The sequence below is a fragment of the Zingiber officinale genome, chromosome 5B (genome assembly GCF_018446385.1).
Source record: "Zingiber officinale cultivar Zhangliang chromosome 5B, Zo_v1.1, whole genome shotgun sequence".
Taxonomy (NCBI): domain Eukaryota; kingdom Viridiplantae; phylum Streptophyta; class Magnoliopsida; order Zingiberales; family Zingiberaceae; genus Zingiber; species Zingiber officinale.
The window spans coordinates 125770710-125785428 of NC_055995.1; the positions used below are offsets into that span (position 1 = coordinate 125770710).

Consider the following 14719-nt stretch of genomic DNA (forward strand, 5'->3'; position numbering starts at 1 on the left):
ATGGAACTAGAAGATCAAGTCAAAATCAAATCTGGACTCGAGTCAAATCCAATCGAAAAGCCTACTGAATTAGAGGTTGCGCTCAAGGTTAGTAATATTTACCAAAATGCCCCTACTAGTAGTAGTTTAAAAGATATGCATAGTAATACTTATGAAAATATACGTGAAAATAGTATATTCGACAATACATGCAAAAATACCCTTAGGATATTATCTGATAAAACAAATCTAATTAATTTAGAAAATTCAGAAAACCTGAAAATAATTAATAACTCTAAAAATACAAATGATAATCAAATCAATTTGAATGACTCTACCTCTAAGAAAAATTCAACTAATAATATTAAAAATATTAGTGTACACAAAAATTTAAATAAATTAACAAATTCAGAAAAGTTAAATATTATAAATTTAAATTTAAACTTAAATAAATCTAAATATTCAAATGATAATGATGACAAGGTCAATATTGATCTAGATAAAATTAATAAATTATTTAATGATTTAGACAATAACAATCCAAAAAATCCTATCCAAACCCAAGATAATTTAATTAACAAAAAATTAAATTTTAAAGACAAGACTAATATAATAAATTCAACTAATCATATCAACTTAAAAGGCAAAGAAAATATAAAGATAAAATCAAACATTTTGATAAAATCAAAACTAAATGTTAAAAATAATATGTTAAACAAAGATAGCCTAGAAAATTTAAAATTAACAATTAATAAAAGGTTAAAAGATAAACCTTTAAAGAGATATAATTCAAATAATTCAATTAATTCAAAATTAAAAATCAATAAAAACTTAAACATTAAATACACTCTTTTAAAGAAGAACAATTTGACTAATTCAATTAATTCAAAATTAAAAACTTAAATTTAAAGTTACAAATTAAACATTAAATCTTAACCAAAACTAAAACCTAAATCAGATCAATAATTCAGGGGAGACTCAAGAATAGCTGACACCTCCAAAATTAACCTACCCGACAGGGTAACCAAAACCAATCTACCTGGTAAGGTAATTAGAACTAGTTAAAAGGGAAAATAGTTTAACTTAACCAACGATACTGGTGAAGTTTTGGATGAGGGTAACCAAAACCAATCTACCTGGTAAGGTAATTAGATCTAGTTAAAAGGGAAAATAGTTTAACTTAACCAACGATACTGGTGAAGTTTTGGATGATAGTACGTTAGGGAAACTTTGTCAATGCATGTTGATCCGGATATAGTTTAGGGCATGAGAGGAATTAAGGAGAGGGAAGGGGGCATTTTCGTCATTTTGGAGGGTTAGACTTTAGGGTTTTTAGTGCTTATAAGCACTGTTCACGAGAGGAAAATGAGGGGGGTTTCGGGCTTGTGTTTTTGGTCGCCGCCGAGCACAAGGGATGGAGAGTGTTTTTCTCTTCGCCGTCAACCACAGAAGGGGGTTCTGGCCGCTTCTCCTCTTCTCCTTTCCTCTCGCCAACAGAGATCTTCGATCGTCGCTTCCCCTCTCTCGCACAACCTCCACGTGTTGTTGCCTCCACTGCCAGCGGGCCTCTTGTCGCCACCTCCACACGCTACGGCTACTTACGGCGGACGCCGTAGCCAGCAGGTGCCGCCGACTTCGCGTCCGGCGGGCGCAGCTGCCCCCGGCGAGCGCCAAGGCTTCCTCCAGAGGCTGCCAGCGCTTCCCGCCGCTACTGTCGCCTCCCGCCGCTGCGTCCGGTGAGCGTAGCCGCCCCCGGTGAGCGCCAAGGCTTCCTCCAGCGGCCATCGGTGCTTCCCGTTGCTACTGCCACCTCCAACGGCTGCGGATGCCGCCACCACGACACCTCCAGCAGCCGCCGATATCGCCCTTAGCAGGTGCCGCCTCCGGCAACAGCAGCCGACACCTCCAACAGTCGTCGATATCGCCCTTAACGGGTGCCGCCTCCGGCGACAGCGGCCGACACCTCCTGCAGCCGCCGAGATCGCCCTTAGCGGGTGCCGCCTCCGGCGACAGCGACCGACACCTCCTGTAGCCGCCGACATCGCCCCCTAGCGGGCGCCACCTCCGGTGACAGCCGCCGTCACCCTCCGGGCAGCCGCTGTCTGAATGCTCAAGTTTGTCTACTTTGGCTTTCGAGTTAAGATAGTGTTTGGCCTGCATGTCGTGTTCTGGCTTGTGAGCCGTTGTGGTATTGCGGCCTACGTGCCGCCTTTTGGATTCATGCCACACCGGATTCTGTGTCGTCACCCTCATATCCGGCTCCCCGGCTGACTCACCTCCATCTACTCGTCAAAGCCACGACGACTCGACCAACATCGCGATCACCTCACCCATCCATCCGAGGGTGCCCCCCGGGGCCAGGGTACGTCACCGTATCTATCTTATATTTATTTCATTGTTCCGCTATTGTTATTCGGCTGCTTATATATTCGTGGGATCCACCTCGAGCATCGGGGTATCAGAGACCGGGGCGACCTGGTCGTCGGTTGCAGGTAGCGGTGACTAGAGGACTTATGTCGACCTGGTCAACGTAGAGGACAACTCACCACTGGGTCATGGGGATGCGGTCAACCTTCCAGACAGCTCACCACCGGGTCATGGGGATGCGGTCAACCTTCCAGATAGCTCACCACCGGGTCATGGGGATGCAGTCAACCTTCCAGACACGTCACACCGGCAGGTCTGTCTTCTCAGCTTCCCGACAGGATCACATGTCTAGGAAGATATGACTTCGATCTGGTACAAATTGCTTAGTGGAACTAACTGAAGCTACCCTTTACGAATCTTAACTAGTTAGACCAAGGTTTTGTATTAAGTTTGGTGGATAAGACTATTTGAAAAATCTCGAAGACATGGTTACTCTAATGATATCCAAGTGACTCACCATAGCCCAGAAATTTATCCAAAGAATGCCTATTTGTTGAGCTTAAAGCTAAACCTGAATCTAATACAAAGTTAAACCAAACCCTAAAATTGAATCTAATTCATCTCACAAAATTATAAGATTCCTTGATTGAAAATTTAGATCGGGTGAGATAACTAAGAAATTAAAATTAAATTAAATTAACTTAAAATTTATTTTAAAAATTATTTGAAAATCATTTTAAAAATTCTTTAAAAACTCATTTTAAAAATTCTTTAAAAAATAATTTAAAATTTATTTTTAAAATAATTTAAAAAATTCTTTGAAAATCATTTTATTTTTTTTTAAATCATTTTAAAAATTCTTTTAAAATTCTTTTAAAAATCATTTTAAAAATTATTTTAAAAACTTTAAAAATTATTTTAAAAAGTCTTTTTAAAATTATTTTAAAAAACTATAAAAACTATTTTAAAAATTCTTTTAATTTTTTTTTAAAAACTTGAAAATTTATTTTAAAAATTATTTTACAAAATTTTAAAATTTATTTTTAAAAACTTTAAAAAAATATTCTAAAAATTCTTTTGAAAAAAACTTTAAAAATTATTATAAAAATTCTTTGAAAATTATTTTAAAAATTCTTTAAAAATCATTTTAAAATTTTTTTTAAAATCATTTTAAAAGGGGGAGGGTTAGGTCGCTTATTTTTGGATGTCCTGTGTTACTTTTTGATGAACGTCAAAGGGGGAGGATTAGGTGGTTTAAGTTAGTTAAAACAAACCAACCAACGAAATACCAAATAGAAAACAACTAACTTAAAAACCTTGTTTTAACTTGCATATTTTTCACTAACTTAACCTAAGCTGTCATTAAATCAAAAAGTGGGAGATTGTTGGTATAGTTAGCACTAACGGTCTAACTCAAGTTTTGATGAATGACAAAGTACGATAAGTTAGTTTCATATTGATCTAACACTTCTACGAAGTGTACAGGAGAAACTCAGACGGGTCGACGGGCTGACCTGACGTCTGACACGAAGTCCAGCTAGGTCGATGAGCTGACCTGATAGCTGGCACAAAGCCTAGACTGGTCGACGAGCTGACTTGACATCTGGCACGAAGTCCAACTAGGTCGATGGGCTGACCTGATAGCTAGCACGAAGCCCAAACTGGTTGACGAGCTGACCTGACGTCTGGCAGGTAAGTTGAGGTAAGTCACTGGAGGGGAGTGACTGTGAGGACGCGTTCCTGGGAAGGGAACATTAGGCGTCGATCCAAATTAGATCCATTTCAGAAATCTAAGTTGAGATCGTGACTAAATTCCGGTCTCGAGGAGACGGAATCTAATTAATAGTCTGCTTGTTAATTATAACTATGCTAACACTTTTTTTGCAGGGTAATATAAATTGTACTTTGTCTCGGACTAACCATTTTTGCAAGAGAAGGACTTCCTGGAGAAAAAGTGGTTCGGGCACCCGGAGTGAAAAAATTATCTTCAATGCACGTCGCAACGTGGAGCGCTCTAGTTGGACGGGCTACGTCACACTCCAAGCGCCTGGAAGGGATCCGGGCGCCCCGAGCCTCCTATATAAGGAGGATGCACCCTAGAGCAAAGTACAACGAACAACAAGATCTTCCAACGTTTGCTCTGTCGTGCTACGCTCCTATGACGCTACGAAAGCTCCTCCAACAACGCGCTTCATTTTTATTTCTCTTTGTTGTCAGTATTCTTTCTTTAAAGCAACTGTACTTTCTATTTGTAAAATAATTATTCAAATTGCTAGTGGATTGCCCAACGAAAGCACTCAACAAGTGCGGGCCTTGGAGTAGGAGTCGACCAAGGCTCCGAACCAAGTAAAAAGGTGTTGGTGCAGCGGGACAGACAAGAGGGGTGAATTGTCTGTCACTCAAAAAGTATACCCTCCTCAAAGAACTTTAACTCAAAATGAAAGCAACAAGAGTATTATAAATTAAATGACAGAAACAAAAAGAGAGACGACTCAGCTATTTGACTTGGTTACAACCGAGACGGTTGCTAATCGAAGACGGTTGGAAAGCGCACTAGAAACGTCTCCTTTTTTGAAGGCGGAGAAGCTTTTTACACTTTGAGAGCACAGAAGTTGCTAAGAATGAAAGTACAGAGTTGTTCTATTTAGTTGTTCGAGACCCATTTATATAGGGGTTCCAAGACTTATCAGATCACCTGATCTTTGGGATCAGGTTTTGACTTCGAGAGGGATCGGTCGACCGATCCCCATATTTGGTCTACCGAACCTGCTGTACCTGCCCAGTCTTCTGTCTAGGTGCAGTCTCTCTGGATCGAGCTTAGGTTCGGTTTGCTTGGGTAATTTCGCCTACCGGAATAGGGCTCACCCGAACCCAATTCCCGGCCTTCTCCTAGAGCAGTCTTCCATCCTGGCTTTACATCCTTCGAACGCTGAGCATATTCTTCACGCCCACCGGTGTACTCTTCCGTAACTGTCTCGTCCTTCGGACGCACCGAGCCCGTCGGCTCTCTTCCCGTGTTATCCTTCTCGCTAGCTGCGTCTTCCGCTCGACTTCCTGCGCTCCTAAGCTCCTGTACACTTAAACACAGGGATCAGACAAACAGGACCTAACTTAAACTTGGTTGATCACATCAAAACAACCACGGAGTCCAACAAAAGGTTCGTGTTAGCATTGTACTTTTTCATTCTTGATTTTTCCGCTGCTTACTCTACGATAATTCTTTCCGATTGATATTCACCCCCCCTATCGACTTTCACGATCCAATAACATCCAATGGAATATGGACTCGACCGTTCTCAAACATGATTATCTAGATTTTTTTCAACTAGTAGTAGTACTGATTCCAATTTATTTTTATATTCTGATAATAAATTCAGAAAATCATTAGCTAAATTTATTTCTGAAAAACATCTTTCTTTTAGTTTTGGATCTAAATGTATTTTTGAAGATTTCTGTAAAGAATCTCTTAATCCATATGCTAAACATGTTCCTAGGACTCTACTTACTCGTACAGTTAAAAAATTAGCAAAAAAAGAATTTAATTGATGAATTTAGTATATTAAATAATAAAGTTTATTTATGTTATGATATTTGGAGTGATTATTACAAATGTATTCGCATATGGTGTAACTTGTTATTGGATCGATAACTCTTAGAACCTTCAAAAAAAATTGTTAGCTTAATTATAAAGTTTTTAATGAATCGCATACTACTCATAACATCGCACAATTATTATATTTAATTTTAGAAGAATATGGATTAACTTATAAAATATTTTATATATCATTAGATAATACCAGTTCAATATCGCCAGAATAGAAGAATTAGAATGTGTTTGTCAACTTGTTATTGGTAATTTATTGTTTCATATTCATTGTATATGTCATGTTTTATGGATTAAAAATTTTAGAAAATCATATTAAATCAATTAGAACTGTAATTTCTTATTTACGGTTGTATCCATCTATAGTGAAAAAATGGGATAAGTTTTGTAAAATTAATTAAATGAGATCTAAAAAATTTAATAATATATATTTATTTTCACAACAATGAAATATTTGTAGTAATATTTATAAAATTTTAAAAATATTTAACAATGCAACCTGTGTTTATTATCTCACTGCTCATTTAATTTTAGAAAAAAAATTCTAATATAGTATTAGTTTTAAATAAATATATTAATAATAAATCTTTATCTTCTTGTATATTAGCTATGAAAATTAAATGAAAAAAATATTTTTATATTATTTCTAAAAAAATTTAATTGTATTTGTTTGATCCTAAATTTAAATTAGAAGTTTTACAAGAAATATTAACTTTGTTTTGTGACCCTTTAATTCCAATTAAAAGTTCTTTTTCTTCTGATTCAATTAATATTATATATAATGTTAGAAATTATTTATATGATATCTATAATCAATATTATGTAAAATATGAAATATAACCTAATTTTTTTGAAACACAATAAACTAATCGTAGTAATTTAAAACTTACAAAAGCATAATCTTTTATTAAAAGAATGAATAAAAAGTCCATGAGGATCCTCAAGTTCTACGTAGGAACTTGAGAATTATTTTATGACTCCTTTTGATTTTAATGAAGCAGATAACGGAAATTTCAATATCCTAAAGTGGAGGTCACATATGGCTAAAATCTTTCCCATTATCTCCGCGATCGTCAAAAAAAATTTAACTTGTCCAGTGTCAACTGTTACTGTAGAGCAGACGTTCAACACTGACAGCAACATATTAGATAAATAACAATCAACTTTGTCTTCTAACTCATTGGAAGTGGAAGCATGAGGTGTTACCATCATGAGGTCTAGGGTTTGAATCTCGGCAAAGCCGAGGCAAATACCTCCCTTATATGTGTTAGTCACTATTCCATAGGCTAGTAGCCGCCCGTGATTTATCTCCTCCGTGTTGGCCCTGGGACGGGTTGGCGGGGGCGCTGGGGGCGAGCGTATTCGCCTTTTGCCATCATCATTGGAAGTGGAAGCAATGCTCGATGATTGAACCAGAACTAAGAAAAAAATCCAAGGAATACAACTTTCTGATATTGAAGTCAAATATTTTAATACCGAATAAACAAATACAACTGGAACAGAAAATGGAAGTGAGTAACAAGGTCACTTCTTAATGTAAAAGGGTAAAATGTAAAAGAACTACATGAGTTTTGATTCTCCTATACCTTAAGGGGTATAGACAACTTAAATAAGTGCAAACTTTTTTTTTTAATAAAATTTAAATATTTAATATAATAATTTTGAACTATGGTGAATCGTGGTGAATCAGCAGTTTTAAACCATGAACCTTAATTGTCTTGGGTGGTCAAGACTAAGGGTTAACCTATTAGGAATCGTCGAACTGCAGTTTCTAATTATTATACCATTGATTCTGAACCTTGGTCATCTCTAAATCTGCAAGATGTCTTGTTGTACGATATGTACAAGACTAATGCCCTTCTATCCCACATTTAAAACACTTATCTTCATATTCTTTTGAGTTTTTTCTTTTTACTTTTTCCATTGTTAAATTTCCACTATTGGTTGCTTGTTTTAAGTCTTTTACTATTTTGTTCCTGATATTTTTTCTTTTTAGCCACGCATGTGCCTTATCCCAATATTATGATTTTGCGATGAGTTAGCATTCACTTAAAAGAATGATGTTTCATTTGCTTTAGGAAATAATATAAATCTAGTTGGGTGCAATTAATGCTTTTTTCATTAGTAGCTTATTATTTTATTCAGCAACTAGTAGACAAGAGATAAACTCAGAATATTTTTTAAAATCCACACTCATGATATTACTGTTGTAAGCACATTTGATGCTTGAAAAGTAGAGAAATTTTTTTCTAATAAATCTTGATTAATTGCTTATAAATTTAAAATTTTACCGGCAAAGATGCATCAATTCATAACGGGAACTTAGGAGAACTATAGTTCTTTGATGGTCAATTTTTTCTTTCAAACTCTTCCAAAGTTCTTATGGTTCTTTTAAGTGAAATACTAACTTTCAATCCATCATGAAGATGGTGACGAAATAAAATAAGTACTTTTATACTATCTTGTAGGGATTGTTGTTTTCTTCTTTTATTGTGTATAATCTCCTAAGCTCTTAGCGACATAGTCAATCTCGGTATTCAAAATCTATGACAAATAATTTTTTCCAATTAAGTCAAGTACTTCAAATTCAAGTTTTATAATATTTGTCATAACAACCCTGGTAAAAAGTAAATTTGAAAAAAAAAGATAATTAGAATAATATCATTTATAGAATAGAATGTGTTACTATTTGAAGCAATAAAATATTTATGTCCTTCCAAAAATATTATAACAATAGAAATTACAAGGAAACAAATATCATAATATAATATGATCAAATCAAATATATATTTTAATATTAGAAATATCGACAAATATTCTATCTATAATCAAAATTCTTTAAGAATATTGATTTGTGTTCATCATAAATCAATATTTTTTCAGAACATTAATAAAATAACTTATATCTCAAATAAGAATATTGATAAATCTTATATCTTTATATTTTAAATTATAGATTTGTCAATATATGACATAAGTTCATGTTGTGCTACTTCAGGAGCATCAACATAGAATTAAAAATTATATTTTTTTAGAAGCATCAATATAAATTTAGAATTTATGTTACTTCATGAACATTAATATTAAATCTAAATATTGTACTACTTAGGAGCATTAATATAAAACATAAAATTAAAAATTTGTGTTATTCGGAGAGTTTCAAAAAACTAAGAATTGTTTATGAGTTTATGATAAATAACGTGTTATAACTCTCTAGTAGAAAAGAGAGAATTGTTTTATATCGTACACTCTTATAGACAGAATGGTACATAAATAGAAGAATATATTTATATATCAATTAATAATCAAATCAATCATCTATTATAATGCCACATATAAATTGTTACATAATTCATAAATTTTTAAAAATAAAAATATATAAATAAGATAAACTATAGTGATTAATTTTACTATAAATTTTTAACTATACATGAATGGTAAATTAAACCAAATTAAACATAATTTTTTAAAAATAACAAAAATAGTTATAAGGTAGGGTCTAACAATAGAGCTAAAGTAGTAAGTTTTTTACTCAAAATTTGAATCTGAGTATAGATATATTTTAAAAGGCCATTAAAATTTAACTTTTTTATTTAAAGGATTAAATTATTAAAAAAACTATTTAACAGTATATATAAATATTTTATATTTAAAACTTATATATAAATACATAATACGCACTGCAAAAAATATTAAATTTTCATGTCCTTTAAAGTGATCAGCAACTTAAAATAACCATAAAACAGTTTTGATTAATCAGAAACTACATAAATATAAGAGTTTTGATTAAAGCTATTAATCAAAACTGCATAATAGTTTTATTATTAAATATAGAAATTTTAACTAGTCAACTCTGTTACTCAAACTACATTTGAGCAACAGTTTTGCAAAACTAATAGATCTAACAAAACAAGTTTGGCAGGTTAAAGCTGCTATATTCATGTAGCATAGTTAAACTCTAATGGTCTCATAGAACGAATAGAGCAACATTTTTGAACTTTTAAATGACACTCCACATCCACACATCCACGAAGAACTCGATATGTTTATCTCTAACTTCTCAGTATTTCACTGCTCGGTTGAGAAACGACAATATTGCATAAAAGTTTTGATATTGCAGTCTCAAAGAATACAAAAACAAGGGGCATGACAATTAGTTCAGATTAGGAATGTTGAAGCCGTATATTTTCTGTCATGGTCATCTTCTCCCATGGGTTCTTGCAATGTTTCTGCAGTTCCGTGTATCTCTCAATGTCAAAACACTGCTTCTGAATTAGTTTTCTTTGCCTTGACAAGAACAACCTCTTCAACAGATCTTGGTACGTTGGATCTCTTGATGTTATAAGAAAGTAACCATACCCTGCGATGAGACCAGCTGTAGTGGAGAAGAAGGCTATTGGCTCCATGACATCCCATGAGAATTCCCAGAAGGTGAGCCGAAAGAACAGACCGATTTGAGCGATTAGGAAACCTAACCCTGACCAGAGTATGCGCCGAACCTGCTTGTGTGCAAGAGCATCGATTTCTTCTTTCTTTTTCTGCAGTTGGTCCAACTCTTCTCTCCTCGGGTCGTCCTCAGGTGTGAGAGCAAGAGGAACTGCTCTCCTAACGAGTTCCACAATCTGAAGAAATTTAAGTTTTGAATTGTTCAATTCTGCAAGCATCAACATATACAACTGGCATAGTACAATGCCATGAATTTAAATGATCTAGAGTCGACATCACAGATCTGATTCCTTTAATGAACTTATGGAAGGTCAAATGACACATATCACTTATAAGAAACCAACATCAAGTGGTAACATAAAAAAGCCATCACTATGTTATCATGTTTGACTCAATTTGCCGAAAACATGAATTCCAACCCTAACTAAATAGTAATGCATTGTTAAACCATGTTATCTCACTACCATAATTCTGAAGCATAGTATCTTTCTCACTTTCATTGGAAGTACTATTTACTTAATTCCAAATCAACCACCGAATCGTTCTTACTTTCAGTTTCAAAAGAAGGATCAAAAGTATAAATTTCTTAATGTTACCTACTAAAAGCAAATGCATTCTCAAAACAAACTAAGCTAGCATATTAAACTGGTTGGCAAAGAGCCAAGAAATAACTGTTTTTTTTAGTCAGAAAACAAACAACAAAATAAAAGATCAAGTGGCCGACTGTATAATACAGTGTGGATTGCTATAATTTAGACAGATAGACAGGTAGTTAGGCAGATAGACAATGAACTAAAACACAGAAAAGGTTGTGTTCATAATGTTGTGTCTTCTTTCTGAATTTGAACTAAAACACAGAAATCAAAGACGAACAGAGATATTTCACACAGGGAAAACTCAAAGAAACCGAGCAGAATAAAAATATTAATTGTCAGAAAAAAAATGATCATAAATACTCTAGTCAACATCGATCCTTGAGTAATAAAATCTACAAAAACAAGTAAAGAACTTGCACTTCATCAATTTGTCCTGGGATTGTTTTGTTCATTCCAAGATAAAGAAGTATTAAAATGCTATATTATTCAAGCAGATGAAAAAAAAGACAAGAGCCTTCAGATAATCTGTGGGCTGCATGTTATGAAAAACTTTTGTAAGAAATAAGAGTACAACCCGTGTATTTTTAAATTTCAGAAAAAATAATTAATCTAAAAGTAAGGAAATTAACTAGGTCTAGGCAAATACAAGACTAAATAATTTTTTCCTATCAGTTTCTAAACTAAACAAGAAAAGACAATTTTGCAATGCAATGGAGAAAATTTTGTCAATTCATCATCACCCCCGGAGATCTTTGTTTGTCTGATTGACACCTGGTTTGGAAATTAAACAATTTAATCTTAGAAAAATAGAACAGCTCCACCACCATAACGCAAAGAACTATATTAAATAATGCTTGACTTAACCTTCTCCTTTTGAATAATATGTCTGACACTCCCATTAACCCGTGAACAGCTGTTTTCCCCATTTAACAATTTAGATTGAAACAAGAATGCACTAAAGGTTTAACAGAATTAAATTGGACCTTTTCACAGAATTAAACAAGATCAAGGTTTTTCACATAATGCCCTTTTCAAATATTTGGACCGCATTAAGGTTTAAAAGCAAAATTAAATTGTTAAAGCAGCAATTTTTTGCATCCTAATGTTAATTGACACTTCTTCTTTCAAAATTTTTCTTGGCGTCGTAACTAAATAGATATTAACAAAAGAATGCAGTTGAAAAAATTTGCACCCAAAAAGTTTTATTTTGTTTTTTTGTGCTCCAAAACGCAAGCAATCGAAGAATAGGGAACGCTAGGAATGACCTTATCTGGGTGGAGATAGACTTTGTCCCTGAACAATAGGACGACGCCGGCCTCATCCAACGCGCGGGCAAAGGCGGCGGCCTCCTCTCGGGAGCGCGCCACCCCCATCCCCTCGCACTCCTTCAGGAGCTGCCCGTACCCGATGACCTCCTCCCCCTCCCTCTCCAGCTTCCGCTTCAGCGCCTCGACGTTCACCAGTCGCATCACCCGTTTCGCCTCCGCGATCGTCATCTGCTCCGATGGCGCCGATCCGGCGCCCGAATCGGAGGAGGAGGAGGAGCACCAGAAATGCCAGGGAAGAGGTAAGCGAGGCGGAATCGGGTGCTTCGCCGGTCGGGAGGTGAGCAGATTGTGGAGGAGGGAGCGGGAGGAAGAGGAAGAGAAGGAACGCCACATCGATCTCGGCGGTGAGACGAGGGAGAGCTGGAGAGCTGATTCCAAAGATCCAGGTGCGACCAAACGCGGAGGAGGGGATCGCGGGTGGGGAAGGAGTTTAATAGGCCGAATCAGTTGTGGGCACTCTCGGTGAGGATAATGTCGTCGCCCCGGGAAAGGTATTTAATTGGGACATCGTTCGCATCGATGTCAAATGACAGTCCGTTCAATTATTTTCTTCTGTTGTACAAATTTGACTTTCCTTCTCGTTACGATAAAATTTCATTTTGCTCCGTATTTTATGTATTTTTCTCATTACCCTTGATAGTTTAAAATATTATCTTTTATTTCTCTAAATTATTTATTATCTAATTTATACTGATTAATTCTATTAATTCTCGGAGTGATTGATTCAATCCTAACTTCCATAAAAAAAATTTATGAGCCACTAAAATAAATTAAAAAAAATATTCATAGCTGATGATCAATCACCACAAAATTTATAAGTGAACGGTCTATTAAAAAAAAATTTAATCATTAATTTGTTAAAATTAAAACTCAATTTTTAAATACATTAGAAATTACAGACGTCTGTCACTTACTATTCTTAAAAATAAATAAATAAAACACTTCTCTTAAACTATGAGAATTATTCAATAATTTTATCATTTTAAATTCTATGCATTTTTATCATGCGCATTATCATCACTCTTTTTTATGGGTAACGTTTTTATAATGTGAACTGCCATCGTCACACATTTTATTAATGTTGCAAGGGAATTTTTTTATATAATATTTTGAATTATATAAGGTAAAGTAAATAAAATAGAGAGCACAAGTTTATAATATATTGTTTTCTGAAAAAAAAATATTTTCAATGTTGTTGTAACACATCCTAATTGATAGAACATAAATACCTTAACTCTATACTATATACTTTTGTTATTGAGACTAGTCATCATACGAACACATTACATATAATATAATATAATATAATATATAAATACATATATATTAATATTCATAAATTAATACCCTATATATAAATTAGACTTAATAAGAATACGATAAATTCATATAGTAATACAATACAAGAACGACATCCAAAAACTCCAACAATAAAGAATTGTAAGAATCCTTCTTAATAAAAAATTAATTTAATTTTTTATATCTAAGTTCAAAAAGATATATTTTCTAATATTTTTTTTTTCATGGTGTTATCAATTCTAAAATGTGAAACTAAAGAGAATTACGATAATACATATTTTTATATAAAAAAGAATATTAACTTAATTTTATTTTAGGCTTAAAAAAGTAATTATTAAATAATTTAGATTTTGAATAAAATAATAAGATGTCTAACTTTTGAACTGAATAATTTAGAGATGACTGATTTAATTCTATAAAAGAAATTTATCTGTTATCAAAATAAATAGAAAAATATTAATAAAGATTGATCAAATAACCGGTTTTCGACTCTCTTTTCACTAATTTTTTTTATTATGCTTTCTAACTAAGACTCGAATCTTGTATCTTAATTATTAATAATAAATAATTTAATCCCATTAACAATAGACAGTTTAGTCCTCCCGGACTAGGCGGAATGGCAGTTAACTCAATCCCTCTGAACATGCAGTTTAACTATATAATCTTAACTATTATAACTAAGTAGTAATTATAAGTGTTTTTTAAAAATAAAATGGATTGGGACAGAATAGTATATTATTTTAATAATAAATAAAAAAAATTGCTTTCTAAACTATTATAATAAAAAAAGTAGCCTTTTGACTTTTAACCAACTTTTATTCGCTTTTTCTAACTACTTAATCGTTTTAAAAAAATAATGTCACCGTGTGTAATCAAAGAAGACTAGATATTGCCGAACGTGGCGATCCGACACCGTGTCTCCACGTCATTAGATAATGAGCAAACAGCTATAACCAACATTGTTTGTTGTCAATCAAAGCATGGAACCCGTTCTTCGAAGCCTATCCATATCAGAGCCAGCTTGACAGTTTGAAATTCAAATAAGTTGAAATTAAATTTCATTTTTAATTCGGTACTCATTTAAAGTGTTCAACATTGAT

The 14719-nt window shown here is 33.8% G+C and overlaps 1 protein-coding gene across 1 annotated transcript; it reads right to left on the reverse strand.

Annotated features, from left to right (window-relative positions):
* Window positions 1-9975: 9975 nt before the first annotated feature.
* On the reverse strand, window positions 9976-12775 carry LOC121985841 (calcium uniporter protein 5, mitochondrial-like). Its single transcript, XM_042539520.1, has 2 exons — window positions 12258-12775; window positions 9976-10572 (listed from the first exon to the last, which is right to left on the reverse strand). The coding sequence occupies exons 1-2, from the start codon at window positions 12651-12653 to the stop codon at window positions 10114-10116; spliced, it is 855 nt and encodes a 284-aa protein (XP_042395454.1). The 5' UTR covers window positions 12654-12775; the 3' UTR covers window positions 9976-10113.
* Window positions 12776-14719: the final 1944 nt, after the last annotated feature.